General features: G+C 49.7%; 1 protein-coding gene across 3 annotated transcripts in view; it reads right to left on the reverse strand.

Annotated features, from left to right (window-relative positions):
* The window catches only part of P3H2 (prolyl 3-hydroxylase 2), a 74,366-nt gene extending 54,687 nt beyond the window's left edge, over positions 1 to 19,679 (reverse strand). Inside the window, exon 1 of one of the 3 annotated variants that reach the window (XM_063338805.1) lies at positions 18,700 to 19,677. In XM_063338805.1, coding sequence (XP_063194875.1) covers positions 18,700 to 19,158 — 459 coding nt within the window. In that variant the 5' untranslated portion in view covers positions 19,159 to 19,677. Of the gene's footprint in view, positions 1 to 18,699 lie in introns of all 3 variants that reach the window. The other 2 variants (XM_063338806.1, XM_063338807.1) reach the window with 2 other exon arrangements.
* Positions 19,680 to 20,389: the final 710 nt, after the last annotated feature.

Below are 20,389 nucleotides of genomic sequence, written 5' to 3' on the forward strand. Positions count from 1 at the left end.
CAGTGCGAGCACTGCAGGCTCTTTGAGATGGAAGTCCATCAACTCCAGAAGTCTGTGCGCCTGTTACTGGCTCTGAGCATCCCATCCACTGGCAGGGAGCAGAACCGCACACTGGCTCTGGGCAGCTCACACACAAAAAAAATCATAAGCTGGAGAAAAAAAAAAAAGCCATCACCACCGTGAAAGAGAAAAGCTGTTAGATGAGCTTTGTGTGCATATTTGCTCAGCTAAGGTGAGCTTCTGGCCTTGGACTCCCCGCGGCACAGACAGAAGTAACAGCTTTTCTTTGTCAGGACTGAGATGTCTTCTCATCTTTTTTTTCATACCCCAACAACTTTGTATCCTATACGAGCTAACACCATCAATCATTTCTGTCTGATTGCTACCTTGCTGCTTAAGCAACAAATAATGTGATAAATAAACCTCTGAGGGGGAAAACAGAAGCTTTACTAAACACAAAACACCAGCTAAGCACTATGAACTTTTCTTAAATTGCCTAAAAATGAAGAGCAGCTGCCTGGCACCAATTCTCCCAGCAGCAGTAACTGCAGCATTCAAGCAGCTCTGGATGCTTCTGAAAATAGGCATAATTTTGTGCCAAAGAAAATAATCCCTTAATTTTATAGGTGTCTGAATAACAAAAAAAAGAAAAGTGAAAATGAGATTGTCTGGGAAGGCACATATAATGCATTGCCTGGTGTCTAAAAAGGTCTTTGCCTCTCTCCAAGCATCAGCAAGTGGTACTTCACCGGATTTAAATTGAGAGTTCAGGGGGTTCAAATCAAAAACCTTTTCACATGATGTTCAGTTTACCATTGTTTCAGTTGTTAGGGGTCAGGCAACTCAAAAAAAAAAGGGGGGGGGGAGGGGGCAAAAAGGAAAAAAATTAAAGTATTCACAATACTAAAGAGTCCTAGCAGCATCCTCAGCAGTTCCACATATTGGCTGCTAGCAGAGGTTTGCCCAAAATTTTCAAGAGGAGATTTCAGGCTCTCTACGCAGCAGTGGCATATGCTGTCCCTGTGGGAAACCAGATGGAATGAAAAGCTGGGGAAAAAAAATACATTTTTTTGTTCCTGGGTAGCTCTTCTGGTCTACATTAGCAGTAGCAGGAACAGTCAGGTTGGAAGAAACCTTGGTGGGGCTTGATGGTGAACGCGAGAAGGGGATGCTCACGCCAAGGAGGACATGAGCCATTCTGGGGAGGGCTGAAGTCCCTCTGCCAGGAAACCTGCACCCAGGAGAAGGAGTGATAGAGAAACCTTGTGACTGCCCCCGCCACGATGCCCTGCTAGCCCAGTGGTGAATCCCTAAAGCAACAGGCCTCTGGACGTCTGTGGGGATCAACTTCTGGAGAGAAAGTGGGTAAGGCGTGAAGCAAGAGCTCCCACCAGAGCACAACACAAAGCTCTGGAGTTATTTAAAGCATGGAAAATACCAAGAAAGGCCCATGAAATGGCAGCTGTTTGTGACTGGTCTTTTATAAGCTACTCTAAAGAAAGCACTGAATATCCTACTTATGTTGAAAATTATACAGGTCACCTTCCATATTTAGAGCAGAGATGCACAGACGTAGCCGGGGACAAGACACATTCATACTCCATCTTTAGCAGGACTGCCACCCAGATCCATATGTGGTCTTGGCCTCCTACCCTGTATTTAAACCACAATAAGCTGTGCTCTGCGTTCAAGGAAAAAGGAAAAAAAAAGAAAATGAATCCAAACCTTTGTGGGAAGGGTTTCAGTGAAAAGGCTGGCTGCTTTTCCGTGGTTACTGAGGTAATGAAACTTCAACAGGGGCTTACACAATGTCAGAGTGGAAGAAATTCTAAGCATCTACTAGAAAGGTTTTAAGTTACTCAAAAGCCTTACTGATAGGATTTCAGAGCCAGCTACTCTATTCGGACACTAATGTGTGAGTGAACACGTCTTTCAAAACCACATGTGGCCAGGCTATTCATACTCCCAGTCTCGTTCCCTACCATTCATAAGTAGGAGTGTGAAGCAGCAGGGCAAATCAAATAAATGACTTCATTCCTCCAGGGATATGAGCAAATGCGAACAAAGAACCAAACATTTACAAATTCAGGATGCCATATTTTTGCCAAGTTTTCTTCCAGTGGGGAGCTCTGAAGGATTCAAGGAATACAACTGCTATTTTCTCTCCTAAAGCTCTGCGCCCATGAGTGCACACAAGTAAGCTCTGAGATCTCCCAAATCCACAAGACTCCCTGCACAGCTCTGCAGAAGACACCACAGAGCAGTTTAATGTACCAACACTTGTGTAATTGGATACAAAGATGTATGTCTCAGGTAAAGCAGAGTTTAGGGTACAGCATCGCATGCCAGGTAAGTGTAGCCCTTTTGCTAACACAAAAGCTCCTGGAAACCCTCACTTTGTAGTAGAAAGGATGTTTATGAATGGGCTAAGATGCTCCCAATTGCTCAGAGCCTTCATCAGACCAATCAGCTCCATTACGAGTTTGCTTCTGTAACAATAAGCAGACAAAATACCTAGCAAGTTAAAAGACACGAACAACAACCATTTACTTCATGCAGGGTCGAGACCCTGCGCGATATTACCCTCAGCTCCCTCTTTACCAGCTGCAGCGGAGCCTGCCTGGCTGCTTCAGTCCCAGCACAAACTCTTGCTCCGGTTTTCTGCACAAAGAAGCCCAAATCCAACCTTTTTGCAAGTTCCTCCTTTCAAGACAAACCGAACCCATCACTGCTTATCCTCCTCAAAACAGGACGGCATCCTTCTGACCTCTTCCTCTAGTTTGGTGCGGTCTGCCAAGCTCATTTAATGCTGACTCGTTTCCCCTCATATTCCTCTGCCGTTTCTGTTCCCTGCACCACTTTTCTCACTTACATTTCTCTTTTGATTCTCCCATAGGAGGAAGACAAGCTGAAACATGCTCCAGAGCTGAAATTACAGTTCACTCCATGGATTTGAAATTAGGCAGAATATCGACTTTCCAAAAAAAAAAAAAAAAAGCCTCTCAATGGATGTTGAAATAATTATTTTCCCAGCAGTGATTTTTTTTTCTCTTAAAGGAAAGCAATAAAGCAATATGAAAAATAGATAAAGTCTTGCTGCAAAGGGAGAGTCACTCTCAGCAACTTTCCTCAAGCAACACAGCTGTAGACAGGTCGAGCTGTCAGGCCTGCTCAGCCCCTTGGACGGCTGGGCTACAGCAGAAGAAGATGGGTCTGATGCTCCTTGCACCAGCTCATACTGATTGTAGGGGTTTTGCTAATGAGGTTCAGCAGAAAGAAATACAAAGGTGTGCAGGGCAGATTCCCAGGGGAATTTGTGGTGTCATGATGGGATGGGGTGATGTGACAGAGTGACAGGACCGGGTTCAGGATGTTGAGGACCCTCACTTCACCTTTCATCCTCGGCCAGATGCGTCCTGCTCTGTGAAATGAAAGCTGGTGCCCCTGGACAAGCCAGCTGGCTTTCCAGATTCATTACAGGTCTCAACCAGAAAGTGTCTGTAACTCAGGAATCACTCCAAAAACACCCCTTGGGTCACATTTTCTACAGTGATCCTATCAGGCTTTAAAGCCCCAAAACAAGGAGAACCATTATTCTGCAGCCTGCTAATAATTAAGGGCTCACACTCATCTGAGATGCTCCATTTCCCCCAGATCCCACGGATGTCATCAGGTTTTGAGGGCCCTTTAAACAGCAGCAGCAGCAGCTCAGGGAAAAACATCTGGAATAAAATAGGCTGAAGGTCCTGAAGTCAAAAAGATCTCTGCAAAGGTAATAAGGAACACCTAACCACAAATGTTTGCTGTATGGAGTCCTGTGCTGCTGAGACACTGTACTGCTCCCTCAGAAGGAGCTTTAATGGAGAGTCATGTCTGAAGATCACCTGTCCTGGACCCACACGTCTGTCACGTATGTCTCCTCTTCCATATGCAGGACAGTTGTGACTGTTGACACCGCTGTAGGACCAGTTTCCACCGAGAGGACAGTTATCTCATGCTCTGCTAGTAAGCCAGGCAGCACTATTGACGCCGAGCAAACTGTTTCCATAACTGGGCTTTTCTCCTGCAGTACAGGACATCTTTAATTAATCTGCTACTGTTTATGCATGCTATTCCCATCGGAGCTTCCTCGCAGTGCACAGACATCATGCAGCGCATCTGAGACTCTCCAAACATGTGATGACAGTTATGTCTTACAATGCCGAGTGCCTGATGTACAATTACTGCCCATCAAACTCATTCAGCAGATGGGCAAACCAGGGCATGGAAAGCTGGTTTCCCTCCTGCTCCTAAAATGACAAAATATGGGCTGGAATGGACCAGTCCCTGCCATTTCTGCTCTGCTTCTCCAACTGTTGGCAGTGGCCACAGCAGCACTTCTCTGGGTCACACACTCCCAAAGAAAACACGGTTGGGACCATCGGGTGGTTGCTACGCGTAAACCGTATTTTCTTTCTGCGTAAGCTGTCACAGTCATTTACATTTATACTAACAACCTCCAGCTCAGTGTTTTCAGATTAAAGGACAGGCACGCCTATGCCATTGCACAGTATAAACCTGCAAGCTTTATTCCTAATATCACCACCTTTCAAACCCAGACACCTGTGAGGACCCTCTGCTAAATCCATAATCAACTTACTGCACAGTCTGGCAGTCAGAGCGGTTGTCCTCAGGATGGACCAAGAACAAAGCGTGCAACTCAGGAGGCTCCAAACCCTGCTATTTTCAGCAGCACTTGGTACATATATCTGCCTGAAATTCCCTAGCGCTGACATCCTTCTGTTGTCACCGGTCACTGGCAGGACAAGGTCTCTGCTTGCACTGAGCAGCGTCCTGGCTCTGAAACAAGAGATAGCTGAGCACTGTTTTATGGCTCCTAACACTAAGTAAAAGCAGACCTCGTACTCCATGCTCAGGACTGCTAAAGCACTAAGCGTGTATGAGAGCAGCTGGCACATAAAAGGGAGAGTGTAACACAGCCTAAATCTACTGCAGTTTTGCAACAGAAGAATCTACAAGGATAACCTCCAAAAGGCCCCATGGTCCTCCTGGCACTTAGGAAAAATTATGAAAATAGAAGCGGCTTCTCTCGTCCTTGTCTTTCTCCAAACTCTACCTTTCCTACCCCAGGCCCCAAGAGCAAACAGAGCAAAATTAAACATGGTTGAGAGCTCAGCTGTCTGGGCTTAGCTCTCCTCCCTCAATAGTAGAGGATTATCTCCAAACTTGGTGGTAAATAGCTTAAATAAGAGGGACTGTGAAGCGGTTCACATAATGCACTATTGACCTAGCTGTACCTAGAAGCACGGATAGCTACACCAGCACGCTGCTTCACTTGGCACAGTAATGCCCATCGCTTCCCAAAGACGCTTCCTTGTAGGCTCGGGTACATTCCTACCCCACTGAAATAATCCCTTACGCGCAGGGTCAGGCATTGCTGGCTCTCACACCTGAGCAGTCCCTCCCGTCTCAGGTGTGCAGCAGGGGTGAACGCCAGCAGGGTTCTCCCGTGGGTCACCCCAGCTCCGCGCTTGTCTGCGCACCCGTGAGCAGAGCCTGTGGTGCGCGCCCAGAGCACAACTCTCAGCCTTGCTTAGCAGGACTTCGCCGCTCAGCACGGGCTGGCTGCAACACCAAAAGCAGCCCCAAAGAGCAGCACAGAAGATCCCTAAGGATGGCATGGGAGACCTTTCTGAGCACGGCTCCACCGCCTGACTCCGCTGACAATTCCGCTTGGGAGCTGAACTGTAACATCCACCACGTAAAATAATAGCAAAGGAACAGGAATGTAAACAGTAAGCCTGAAGCACGCAAACCCTTCCTATCTAATACTTCTCAAAGGCTTCACGAAGGGCAGTATGTTTTCTGTGCTGTGTTTTCCAAGATAACTGAGCGCACTGATTACGGGCCAGACAGTGACAGCTTTAAGTGCTGTAACTTTCAAAGAAAAAGTCCAGGCAAATGCTTATTCAGGTCTCTCTACCTGGTTTGGTTTGATGCAAAAAACATGACAGGCTAAAAATGGTTTATTTAGGAGTCTGTAATCTAGCTAGATCTCACAGCAAGGATTCAAAAATAGATTTGGAAAACAGAAGTACGCTGATTAAAATAACAGTGATTTGGAGTTACAAACACTGCTGCGGGAAGCCTTATGCTACAGTGCAAAAGTCATTTTCCAGGGACAGTTTTGTTGAGCATCTAAAACTCAAACAGTAATCAGGCTGGAAAGAGTCCCCCAAGATGGGGAAATCTCTTTTGTGAAGCTCAGACCTGAGCTCAGGAACATTCAAAGAATCACAGACTATTTCAACTCCCAGAGGCCAGCCACCAAAACTGAAGCTCTCCTGCACATCCCAGGCAGCCGGGGACCTACAAGCTTTGTCATCTACAAACCACCGCCTTGCAGAGCTGCCTCCCCTAGACACCTCCTCTCACACTGCTCACTGCAGCCTTCCCATCATCCAGGCTTGAACCACCCACTCAGGCACCGGGCAACAACTGGGCTCAGCAGATGGAGACCGATATCGTGTGTTGTGGTTTAGTTTACACCCAAGTCATTGAGGCTACTGGAGTGCGAGCCTAATCCAACATTAAAGATCTGAGTACATACAGGGTCTGCCCCTTTCTACGGTGGTGAGTCAGGTGTAGGCATGCTCAGGTCACAGCAAGAAAGATTCGGCCAGTTTGGGTGGTGAAGGGCAAACCAAGCAGCAGGAAGGATGGCCGGGAAGGCACAACACACAGACGCAGAAGCAGCAGGAGAGCATGAGGAACATGCTGATGGGAGCCAGAGGGCAACACCTGAGAATCATGGAATTCACACCTTTGGCTCCGCCATGCAGGTGAAAGTGCTGCACGAAGCCTGACTGGACCAGGCTGGAACAGGTTGCCCAGAGAAGCTGTGGCTGCCCCATCCCTGGAGGTGTTCAAGGCCAGGCTGGATGAGGCTTTGAGCAGCCTGGTCTAGTGGGAGGTGTCCCCGCCCAGGGCAGGGGGTTGGAACTAGATGATCTTTAAGGTCCCTTCCAACCCAAATCATTCTATAATTCCATTCTGAGATACGATTCTATGACTGCAGGATGCACGTGCAGCTCAACGCAGGCAAATCGAAGAGGCAAAGCTGTACGGACACTGCTGGGGCTGCCTGACTGATGCAAAGAGGGGTGGGAGCCTGAGGATGTCCTTTGCGTCCTTACAAGACCCAGAACATGCTCACAGAGAGCTACCAGGAGCACGCAGCATAGCCTGGGCTGTACAGAGGGGACGCACAGTCAACAACTGCTGACTGGACAAACTGCTTCCTAAAGCAGCACACGGCTGTTTTATTCGCGATTTGCCTGCCTTAGAAAAGGATCCAGTCTGAAATCCAGTTTTATTAGTAGTACCCTTGTGAGCCAAGGTGGCTGGCTGGAGGAAGAGACAATCTCGAATGGGCTGTCACAGCCAGCGTGTCCGAGACTGACCCCGGAGCCACCAGTAGCTGGACACCAGGATGCAATGCTTATGTTAAAGGAAATGGAGTGAGACTGCCAACCAAAGGATAAGGAGAACTACCAGCTGCCAAAAGACATTAGTATTTAAAGCAAAGAGAACAGAAGTGACCAAATGTGAGAGCAATTCAACTCTTGCCATGCTGTCCGTGTGGGGAGGCTGTGCTTGCCGTCAGGTGCCCAGGTCCACACTGACACCAGTGATGCTGGTGCTGGGGGCTGTATTTTGGCCCCCTTCTTTCCCCAGCTGAGCCCATTTGGAGACAAACTGGGGGGACTTAAACCCTTCTGCACCATGCTGACCCGCCTCAAAGAGGCTGCACGGAGCTTGGTGAGATGGGTACCCTCTGCCTGCCCCAGGGGTGGGAGTGCTGAGCAGTCCCTGCGAGACTGCAAACCAGCTTCCCCAGCAGCCCACAACAGGGATTTGCAGTCACTGCGGCACCCTGAAGTGCCTACGCACGGCATACGGACTCTGCACCACGGTAACTCATAGCAGAAGATGCCGCAGCCCCGCTCTCCCAGGCGGCAGCAAGCCCTGCCCCAACCTCCTGCTCTCACAAAGGATCAGCAGGACTCAGGAACACCACCAAGCCATTCCCAAAAATGATGCGAGTCCCCTCCAGACAAATGGCCTTCCCTCATCCACCTCCAGAGATCAGTGCATCTCGCTACTCCTGCTTAACAGCCTACAAACGCTTCCCTGGGATCAGTGCTGCCCACACGTGAGACAACTTCTGTCTGTTCTCAGCCCCTGCAACACAGACACCAGCTGTTCTGGGAGGCAGGATGCTTTGCAACACAGCTGAAAGGGACATGGGTGAGGTGAACTCTCTGAAAATAGTGGCTTTTAACTAAATTTAGCTTCCTTACAATGTGGTTTAATAAGGTCTTTTAAAAAAGCGATCCCTTAGCACCTACCTACGCATCTCCAAGAGTCCTTTTGCCATTTTTATCCCTAGAAAAACTCTCAAAAACAAAATTAAAGGTTTTGTTCAATGAAGCATCTCAGCAATATCAGTGCATTAAAAAAAAAAAATCTACTTACTACACAGCTCTGTAAGTATGAAAAACGGGGATAAGACACAATGTTCTTTCCTCCCCATCACTAAGGTATTTTGTTCAATCACGGATTCTTTGGATGACGCTGTCAGCCCTGGAGTGTTTTCCAGCAGCAGCGCAGTGCAATGTCCCACAAGTCAGTGCTCTTCCTTTCAGACTACTTCACTGAAACTTTGCAGTTTCTCATCTGCTTCCAAAGAGAGAGTAACTCAGGACACGGATGCCCCAGAATATATATAAGCCTTAGAACAGGCAGTGCCTTGGCAAAAAAACACTTTAAAAACAGAGCTTTTTAAGCAAGGGAACCAACAGACTCTGCTTCAGACCCTGGGCAGTCACAGCAACACCTTCAGCAAATATTTTGAAGGATATTTTCCAAGCTCTTTCCCTCTATACCACACTGATCTTTTCTGGGAAGGAATACGGCTGGCTCCGTCTTCAAAGGAAGTTGCACCCACAGCCCCGGGCTATGAACTTCAGCACATCTCCCCATCACACCCTCGGGAGTCCAGCCCTGACCTCAAAGAGCTGTGAGTTTAGCAGTGCCCTACCTGCAATACTCTACCTGCAATACTCTCATGCAGGATTTGATGTTTGTACGGCAAAGCTGCAGGCAGAAGACCCTCTGGATTCAAATGTTCCTGCCCCTTAACCTTGACGGGACACAGCACGGTCTCAGGCTTATCTTTCTGCAGGGACTTGATGTGAGATCAAGGCCACCACTGCAGCTGTTTTGGAAAACCCGTGGTGGAAAGCAGCATGTTGGTGTCTAACAATCATTTCTGTGATTTTTCTGATTATTTTTTTTTTTTTGGTTTAAATTCCACTGCAAAATCCCTGTGTTCTGGGTGGGAGAGGAGCACATGCAGGACCCAGGGTGGCTTTGCGTCAAAAAGGAGCAGAGGACTTGGCAAAGTGTCTCCAGCCAAAGAAGGAAGGTGTGATGCTGCTTGGCAACGCGGCAAGCACAGGTTTGGCTCTGCCAGGGCAAAAACCCACCAGCCTTGTGTGCGAGTCAGCGAGCACCCACGGAAGTACGTTAGCATCAATGGCCATTTATTGCAGTCACAGCGATTCCTGATGGCCATGTCGTGTCTACCCCCGTTTACACCAGCTATATGCTGTGGTACCCACACTCACAGAGTTACAAACAGCTTGGGGACACGTGTGCCAGAGAGCGACTGCACGCAGTGTGGCATCGCCCTGAGCACACCCTGTGATGGGAGAGAAGCAACAGAGCACCTTGCTCTGCTCCCTGGAGCCACGAGCATCCCCAAAACATGCTTCTGATCTGCTACCAAATTATAACTCCATACTCTAAGGATGCAATTTGCTATAATGGAAACCAGATTTTTTAGAGCTGCAAATGTGAGTTTGGCTTTGGACCTAAATCCCAGGTTTCGAGCACTGAACACATCTCCTGTAGGAGCCTCTGTCATTCAGTGAGTGCAGGGAAACCATTCACCGCACAAATCTTATGCTAGTGCCTTGGTGTGCCACTGTTGGGACAGAGGTACATTTTGGTGGTGCAGGCAGTCCATTTCTGCCAATGTCACTGCATTTTCTTCTCCTTCAAGGGTTTTCTGCCACCTCCAAGATGTTCCCCCCACCCTTAATAAAACTTTCAGTGCTTCAAAGATGGAAATTTCTCCTGCCTGTGGCTACCTCACATTTAAAACCTCCTGGCTGCCCTATTCCCCTGGTGCTAATGACATTCTCCTGAGCAGCCCATCTGCAAGCTCTGCCTGACCTGAGAACCAGCATCAGGGCAGGGAGCAGAGGGCGGTGGCAGCTGCCACCAAATCTCCTCTCAGTGGCCAGCCTGTCACCTCCGTGCTGCGAGGGGACACGTTCCTCAGCACAACCTCATGGTCAGCGTGTTGTCCCGCACCCTATCTGCTTCCCACCTCTTCATGAGCACAGACTCAGCCTTTCATCCAATCCTGAACTGAAAGAACACGGTTTTTCTCCTCTCTTTTTTTCTTTTTTTTCCAAAGTGAACAAGAAGCTGCAAGTGAGTATTTGGCCTTCACAGCTGATGGGCTGCAGCCAAACTCTGCCATGTGTTCCAGCGAATACATGTGGGCTTTGCTTCCCATCCAAGAAAGGGAAAAAAAGGACGTTTATGAGCCGGGATTCAGCAGGAGCGTGTGGGAAGGAAGGGGTGGGGAGGGGATGCTATTTTCGTTGCTGTAATTATTTGGTGGCCAAATCCCTGACCCTTGACGTCAGCTCTGGAGGGTCTGTTTAACTGACCAGTTGTCATGGAAAGAAGGAGGATTGGTTGGGAGGTACAGGCTGACAAGGATCAGCTCTTTGCTGCCTGAACCCACACACAGGCAGACCCCCTGCCTTCGTTAGTCATCACCAGCTCGCCGCCAAGAAATAAAAATGTCAATACCTTATTGCTGATACATTGGCTGGAAACAAAAGCATCCAGGGAACTTTGCGCCCTCCTTCCTGCCATCGGTTACTGTTCAAAAGCACAGGCCAAGTCCTGATCTCAGTTTCCCCAGGGTAAAGGCAGAGAAACTCCATGGCCCTCAGCTGGGTCACCCCGGGTTCACATCGATGTATCCAAACTCAGCCCGGCCTCAGTCCAGACTACACAGATGGAAATATGCCACGTGTAGAGTGTGGGGGTCCCTACTCCTCAGGAACAAACCCAATCACAATGACTAATTCATACCACCTCCAAAGGAAAAAAACCTAAGATAAATAACCCCTGAATCCCTTGCTCCAGATGTCAAGCGCTGCCTCGAGCCCGGAGTCCTGCTAGCAAGGCTCCTGCAACGCTCAGGAGGTTGGCAGCGAACGGCTCAGTCACTGACGTGATGGTTTCTCATTACTGCCCACACCATCCACGATGAAATCACCAGTTGTACAAGGAAATGGGAATAATCCTTGCTGGAACCTCAGGCACAGCTAGTGAGTACTGGGCATAAGTTTGCTTAGCAGGGCTCAACTGCGTTGCTCATTCACATGCAGTTCATTATCAGCTGCCATTCGTTATTCCTGTGGCCAAGGACAACAAAAGGGCTCGGCAAAAGCCAGAGCAGAGCTCGCTAAGATGTATGGATGAGAATTAACAGGCAGCGCAAAAAGCCATTTAACAAATCCCAGTGCAACACAGCACATGGATGGGGCGGCTCAGCAGCAAGGCTCTGCCAAGGAGCTGCCAGCAGAGGAAGCCGTCATGAGGTGAGTGATGTGCAAGGTGCAAAAAACCACAGGAAGCTAAGGAGATAAAAGGACAGGGAAGGGGCAGGTTCCCAGGTTATAGCACAGAAGCAGGAACCTGTTCTCCAAAGCCAGTGGGCTCTCTCGCGCCATCAGTGCCCAGTTTTTCCTGAGCTGGGATGTTAGCCTAGCTCATGCATTGGGATGCCTTAGATCAAGACCTCAAAAGAGCCAGTGAAACTGTGTGAGTCACAGTACTGACTCCTCCATCACCCAAGCCACAGCACCAGGGATTGGCAAGAAATAAGGAGGAATCCAGGCTTACCTTTTTTCTCCAGAAGACAGGGAAATTTTACAGGCTGGGAGCTGCTGCCAGTATATTTTGGAGCCCTGGCACAACTGCATAGCTATGAGGTGAGGGAGAGGAACTCAGCAAAACAAAAAAGTGACCCTGGCCATCAAATGTCTGATTAGCAGCCTTCATGAAATGAGGTTGGTGGGTCCAAGACAAGTTTGTGTCACCTGGTTGTGTCCTGATTTGCAGCAGTGCTGAGATGGGTTGTGCTAATTTACCAACAGTTGAAATGATGTGGAAATCTGCAAACACCATAGTCTTGCTTTTGGATTTATTCTATAGAAAAAAAAAAAAAAAAAAACACACCATAAAAAGAAGCAGTAGAAAGTCACTACAACCATCTAGTCCAACTTTTAGTAGAGCACCAGCCCGAAGTCAAGTCTGAAAAGTCAAGACTAAGTTTGCTGTGAATGCTCTGAGGGAGTCCAGTACAATTCTTGGTACGTTGGTCCAGCCACTAGCTCACCTTCACCACAAAAACATGTGCTTACCTTCCAGTCTGCATTTGCTAGTGTCAGTATTGAACCCCTGGGTCACCTCTTTCCCTCTCTGATAATACTTTCAACCCAGAATGAAACATTTCAGAAACATTTCATTTAAAGTGGTCAGGAAAAACCGGGGCAGGGGCAGTTGGGTCAGTGACTAAATATCCTTCCCTAAACCCAGGACACTGACCCAACCATCAGGACTCCGAGTTTTCCATCCCATAAACTGAGTTTATTTTTGTCTACATAATTTTAACTTTCTGAGCACTAACATTTACCCTCTGGTGAGGACTAGGAATGCTCTCTCAGAAAATCTAAATAAAGAGACGTTCCAAAAGATTAGTTCTGGGATCTATTTATTTATCCAGTATCTGAGTAATACCAATTCTCAAGATTACAGATAAATAAACACCGCTAATCTTAATAATCCAAATAATAATGATTATCTGACAGTTCTACTATAGGTCTTTGTCTGGGATGTGTCCTATAAATCCTATGAAAACAAGACCAGCTAGCTGGGCAGACCTTGCAGGACAGGTGGCGGCTGTGGTGAGAAATAGCCTCAGCCGGCTGCGCCCACAAAGATTTTTAAGTAGCAGGGTTTTGCGTGTTATTCTGTGCCGCTACCCATGAGATGCCATAAGGGAAATCACCACCTTTCCCCGAAAGGCTGAGGTTCACCCCAGGACAGGACGCTATTATCTGCTTAAGTCTATGCAGCGCTGCAACATGGAGGAAAACAGAACGAATCATCCATGGGAAATACAAGCCCTTGAGTGAAACAAAGCAGATTCCCAAAGCAACTACATTGGCATGAATCCAGAGTTACTCTGCGATTCCTAGGTAGGTAATCCAGATGTCTGTCAAGGAGATGAAAGACTCTGGCCCCGGTGCAACAGCCCAGAGATGGGCAGCAGCAGCAAATAGCTACTTGAGGTGGAAAGAATTCGGTGGTGATGTCTTCACAACCACCCCAAGGCTCGCTACAGGCGCTCAGAGGCAGAGGCCCAAGCGGGGCTGGTGGTAAGGCTCACATAAGCACGGTCAGAAGACAGAACAATCAGTCTGGAGTGGTTAGAGGTCTGGTTTTACATACACAGGTCTCCTCCCTTGAGCTTGGATTCCCATAAATAGGGAGCTTTCAAAGGCAGAACTGGAGTAGAGCAATAACAATAACAATAATCTGTATTGCAAAGGTCTCTAACTCCCTCTCTGTTTCATTTTTTTTCCTCCTACAGTCTTTCGTCAAGTCATTGTTGTGTCTGTATTGCATTTCAGAAATCTTGCTGGCAGGGGTGGGCAGGAGAGCACGGAGCGACCCAAGCACAGGCTCCCAGCGGTGCCTCCAGCACTGCCCCATCAGCTGCAGCGTGGAGGACCCAGCAGGAAAGGCAACAGTGCCAAGTCAAAGTTGTCTCCAAACAAGACCGCTAGAAAGACTGAGCTGCTTGTATAAAGTTTGTGTGACCGAAAAAAGATTTTTTTAGAAAAGAAACAACTTTAAAGAACAAATAAACAGCCTGAAAAACCTAAACATGGTTTTACATTGGCAACACGTGAAATCCTGATGATAATGGAACTAAATCACAACTCAGACATGGCAAGAGGGAATTCAAGACAGAATAAGCAAGACCGAGTTGCACTCTTGCACCTTTTGTTCTACTTGCAGTCCCACATTACTAAGAGAGGAGCAATGTCCCATGCACTGGAAACTTGTTTTATTTATTGTTTTAAATGCAAGCAGAGCCCAAAAGACCTTTCCTCCAGGGCTGGTGGTTACAGACTACATACACACGATGATTCCTGCTGTACTTCACTGATGTGCAATGGGGCATACAGGCAAGTGGGAAGATGACACCATTGCGAGACAGTATTTACAAAATAGGAGCAAGTGCCCAGGAGCAGCACACCAATATACAGAGAAAATGAAAACTGGCTGTAGAGATCACCCAGCAAACAGGCCAGGGGATGCTCTGGCTGGGAACAAGATAAGACGAGAGAAAGAGACCTCGAGGGATGGGTTAGCAGGCTAGAAGAGAGGCAAGACCTGGTTTTGTAATTGATAAAGTGACCAACTTTTTCAGGTTACTTGTTATTTTTGGACCAGATTGACTTGCAGCAGTCAGCACCGGGACTGGAAGCGATGCTCTGTCACAGGGTTCATGGCAAACCATCCACAGCAAGCTCCAACACGGCTACTGAGTCAGCAGCTCATGGCCAGCAAACGCTCACACGGTGTACATTGTTTCCTCCTTCTCCACTCGCTTTCAGAGCTAGAAAATCTCCCCAAAAGCAGGGTTAGAAACACCGTTCCTGCAGGCTAGGTTTTAACAGAAGCAAGATGACTAAGGCAGCAAAGTGAGGAGGATGTGATTAATAAAACATGTAAGAGGGCAAAGAGACCGTCCCCGCACCCACCTGCCAAGCCTAGAGGGTATTTCACTGACTAACACCAAGCAGCCAGCACACAGCAGAGAGCCACCAGCATAAGGCAAACTGCCCTTCTGCCCATGGGACGTGACATCAGGAACCCACGGAAGGACCTTTTCTCTGTGGGCTGGAGATCCCACTCACTACATGCACTACAAGAGTTAAATCCCATGTTCTTATCACCTTCTCTGTTTCCACATCTTCTCAAAACCCATCCCACTCTAACTGCCTCAGCCAGCTGTACCCAGTATATTTCTAAATCACCTGAAAACATCAGCTATCCTAGGAAAAGGAGGGGTCTTCCTATTTACAATACATATTTGGTAGTTGCAAAGAAGACTTGAGAGTGCATTTGGACTTGGGATGCTTGTTCAAAGCAATTTGTCTACAGTCTCTGTAGACACTGCAGTCAACCTCAGAGACCCGACGAAGGGCCTGAAGCCCATAGAAACCTTCAGCTGAATCCACAATCTGTCCCAGTCCTGCAGCAGCCACAGTCTCCCCTCACATCATGCTACAGTCACCAAAAACACTCAGATCCCATCTGTGAAACAGAACAGTGGTCTTCAAAAGACCACTGTTTCTATTTCAGAAAAGTACAGAGAGAAAAAAAAAATAAAACTAGGAGATAACTTGGGGAACTAACAGAATAACATGAGACTGATGGGACATGTTCTTGTACAGGGATACCATCGGCATTTAACCTAATCACATCGTCACCACCCTGTGCCTCTACAGCGCTCCATGAGGGAGTACCTCAAGCACTTGCTCAGAAGCAGGAGCAACACAGCCCAAGGCAGCTGCTGCTACAGTCCAACATGCAGCAAAGAAAATCCAACACCTCCAATCCAACATCGGTTTTCCACCAATTCACTGCAGAGACTAATTCGCGTCACCACGACTGGGCCAGGCGGTGCTGGCGCTTGCTCCGCAGTGAGAGACCGGAGGCGATGGGAGACCCCAGCCCGCTCCCAGGGCGCACGGGATGCCCCAAAAGCGGCAGCGGCACACACGGCACAGGCCAACATTTGGCCTGTGCATCTGTCCAGCGGGACGAAAAGCCTTTGTTTTTCATACCCCACAGGGGTGTTGCAAGGATTAGCTCATGTTTATTCAGCACCATTTTTCAAAGCACTGCGCAAGAGCCAAACCCTTTGATTTTTTTTTTATCTGTTCCTTGCTTTGTCACTCCCTCCCCTCCTGAAGGGACGCATTTCTCCCCTCCTGAGAAACAAACAAGCAGGAGGTCAGCAGGAGTGGGAGGTGGGAAGCACATTCCAGGCTGCTCCTCCGCTCTCAAACCACAAATGCCACCAACCCCTGCCGTCTGTCCAGCCCGGACGGTGCCCGGCATCCAGGCCTCCCCACGCAGCCCGGAGAGGGGCCGGAGAGGATACGCAGCGGGATGTTTAACCTCATCTCATTTTCTTTTCTCTTCCAAGGAGCAAAACAGGGGGGTCAAACAGCCTCCCCTGGAGTCGTGCAGCCTGCCCACGTGCCCACGGCAAGGGAGGGGGGCTCTGCAGAAGCCCCGCTTTGCAGCTCCCCTCCTCAGATGAAACGCCCAGGGGATGCTGCAGCCACGGTCTCCCCTGGAGGGTGCGCGTGCTGATGCATCCCAACCCTCAGGGAACATGCCAAAGCCTTGGCACTCAGCCTTGGCACGAGGGGATGGTTCACATCCGAGCGTGTGTAAGTGCCAGACATTAGACCTCGTGTTCTGTGCAAGTGCGGGCAAATCTGATGTGGGGCATTTTCTTCCGCGCAGAGACTTGTTGAGCCAGATCAAAAGAGCAATCCTGGGAACAGAGCTCAGGCGCAGGCGGCAGCAGCGTGAGGATGTGGACAAACCCCTACGGGCTGCTCTGCGGGACCAATCTGATCAACGCACTGCTCACAAAACCCAAGAGCATCAGAAAAGGTTAAGGAAAAAGGTATTAAGAACATAAACAGGTCTATACAGTGCCCAAAACTTGGGCATCCATGCAAATGGCAAGAACATTTGCTACTCCATTGGAAAGCAGCAAAATCAAAGTGCTGGCATGAATATAAAATCTCCAGTAGTTGCAAAAGCGAATTAAGATGGCGCAACTAAGAAAAAAGGCTATTTTCAACACATTGCTTTGGTAAGTTTACAATGCATTTTTAAACTAGGAAAATAAAAACCTTAGACACAGTAGAAACAGAAATGGAGGAACAGACCATACCCCAAAATTGTCTGGATTTTTGTATATCAATTTTACTGAAATGGGAGAAAAAAGCCCCATTCCCTAATTTAGAGGAAAGTTTTTCAATGAGCTCAGCATGAGCAAACCTTTGTGACTCTGGGAAAGACTTTGAATTCAGGAGAAGAAATCACTTTGACATTACACAGAGCATCTTCCAGGGCAAGGACCATAGAAAAATTCTGCCAGCTTCACTGGGATCACATAGGAGCCAAATTATAGTCCCAGTTCACTCCCAGGATTTCATTCAGGATCTCTATGTGGCACATGGACACTAGAGTTTAAACCAGTGCAGTTCTTGTCCCTGACTTATAAAAAATGGCATTAAGGCAATAGCAGAAAAGGAAGCACAGAAAAAGCAACACAGCTATGGTTTTCCAAAAAGTTTTAAAGTGCAGTAGATGATGATTTGCCTCTTTCATGTGCTGCTGTACAGACACTGCACCCCAGGCACTGGCACTGCCTAGGACAGATGTTTGCTTCTCCAACTAGAAATAGATTTCAGCAGAATCACCCTCCCTGTTCTCCACTGTGCAGGTCTTCACCTATTAAGTTGCTTATAGCAACTAAAAGGTTATGAATGTGCTCAAATAAAGCAGAAACCCAGAGGGAAATGTTCCAGAAATGTTTTAAACATTCAGCTTGGCATGAAATAAAATTCCCACAGTTTCTGTCCTTACAACTCATGAAGGGGAAGACTTACTACAGGTACCTGGCTTGACAGAGCACAAGTCTTGAACTAAAAGAAAAATACCATTAGCCATCCTGGCATGGGTTAGGGTTTTGTTGTTGTTGTTGTTTTCTTCCTTTGGCAAGGAAGTTCAAAGAATAACACCATTTTCCTCAGGGAAAGTAACAGCTACAAGGCAGAAGTTACTGGGATAAGAGGATGATACTCAATATGCCAGAGGCTGCTAAATACTGACTGCACAGTGTCATGCAAAGTATTTCATACCACACAATAGGATAAAAGATCATCAGATCTCAGTAGCAGAGGTTATATATCCCCCAGGTTCACACACAGTCCCAGCTCCGGGAACAGAGCATCTGTTCGGCTTGTCTGAAAGCAAAACACCTCTGGCAGAGGACATCGAGATGTCACTGGAGGGGCTCTTGGGGCTTTTCTCTGCAACCTCTCCACCAAAGGCAGATCATTTTCCGAATTATATTATGTTACACTAACAGACAAACAAAAACATCCTGCCCCCCAGACAAAAAAAGAAAAAAAAAAAAAAAACAAAACAGAAAAAGCACAGGTAAGCCAATCCGAGTTGTCATCCAGGATGCTCTGTGTGGGGAACGGGCCATGACCACTGACACCAGTGAGAATGGAAGGGGGGGAACCACACCCGGGATGTTTTGGGAGGGTGGAGGAGAGGACTTGGGGGGGGGGGAGGGGAGAAGGGGAGCGGTTGGGAGGGACGGGGCAGGGGACGGCCCTGCCCGGGGTGGGGGTGGCGGGTGATGCCTACCTGGATGTAGGCGCGCTGCAGGTAGCTGTAGGGCACCCTGCGCTGGAAGTCGGCCCCCACCTCCTCGGCGGCGCGGTGGCGGGAGGCGGCTCCCAGCCGCGGTTCCTCGCAGCGCCGCAGGCAGCCGGCCCGCCGCAGAACCGAGCCGAAGAAAGGCAAGTCACCGCCGCCTCCCGGACCCGGAGCCGCCAACCGCACCTGCCCGCGGCAGCTCCGCCGGCATCGCAACCGGGCGGCCCGCAGCTCCCGCCGGCTGCGCAGCGCCCGCTCCAGGCACCGCGCCGCCCCCGCGAAGTCGCCGCCGTAGTACGCCTCCACCCCGCTGGCGTACAGCGCATCGAAGGGCTCCAGCGGGCCGCCTTCCCCCGCGCACCCGCCGCCCGCCCGGCACGCCGCCGGCAGCAGCAGCGGTAGCAGCAGCAGCAGCAGGGCCCCCCAGGGCCGGCTCCCGGTTGCCATGCCCGCCGCACCGGCGGTCCGTGCGATGGGGGGCCGGGGGTCCGCACACCGTGTTAGCGGGGCTCGGTGCGGTAGGGGCCGGGGAGCCGCCGCAGTGGGGTCCCTGCAACGGGAGCCGGGCACCGTGCAGTGGACCTCGGTGTAGTGGGAATCCGGGAGTTCGTGCAACGGGAGCCGACCGCCGTACAATGGCTCTCAGTGAGGTGGGGGGTCTCTGCAACGGGAGGCGGTCACCGTACAATGGATCTCGGTGTAATGGGGTCCGGGGGGTCCGTGCAACGGGAGGCGGTCACCGTACAATGGATCTCGATGTACCGGGTTGCGGGGGTCCGTGCAGCGAGGCGCGGTGCAGCCGAGCCCGGGGGTCCGTGCGATGAGGCGGGCACCCTACAACGGCTCTCGGTGCGGGGGTCCGTGCGGGGGGCTCCGCTGCTGTTCTGCCCTCGGCGGCGAGGCCGCGGCTCGGTTCCCTTCACGCCCGGCCCTGTGCCGCCCTCCCGCCCCGCCGGCACCTCTTAAAGGGCCCCGCACCGCCCGCCCCGCCCGCCCCGCCGGCCCGGCCCCGGCCCCCCCGCGGGGAGCTGGTGGTGCGGGGCGGGGGGGGGGGCGGGGAGGGAGGAGGTTGGGGACGCAGTCACCGGCCGGGAGCCGCTCGGAGCATCCCCGCTCCGCGGCTCCCCTCCTGGCTGCAGGGATTTTTTTCAAACGACGTCCTGAGATTTAAATCGTCCCGGGGTGATTTAAAGGGCAGCGGCCGCCTTTTCTCCCTTTATTCCCGGCCGTGCCCCCCACCTCCTCCTGCTTCCCCGCATCCCCGCGGCTGGCATCGCTATTTTAGGGATGCTTTTCTTGCCCCTCTGCGAGGCCGTTGTTTGGAGCGGGATTTCGCCGGGTTCTCCACCCCCTGCCCCAGCCCCTCTTGCTCCCACAGCCTCCCGCCGCTGGGAATTCTGCAAATCAATCATCTGGGATGGGCACGGTGAGTGGCTGGTGAAGCCTTTCAGCTCCCAGCTGTGTGTTTGTCTAGCGTTCTTCAAGGTTTCTCTCTTCCAACGCTGCAAAACCCTGCCCTGCCAAAAATGTTACTTTTTTTTTTTTTTTTGCATGAATTTTAAGGCATTCTTGTGACGAGACGTTTGGCAATGCAGCCTAGTGACACAAGAAAAAAAAAACATCTTAGTTGGCATTTTAAATAATCTCAGTGTTGAACACCTGTCAGCAAGAAGTTTTT

Source organism: Chroicocephalus ridibundus, chromosome 6 (assembly GCF_963924245.1).
Source record: "Chroicocephalus ridibundus chromosome 6, bChrRid1.1, whole genome shotgun sequence".
Lineage (NCBI taxonomy): Eukaryota > Metazoa > Chordata > Aves > Charadriiformes > Laridae > Chroicocephalus > Chroicocephalus ridibundus.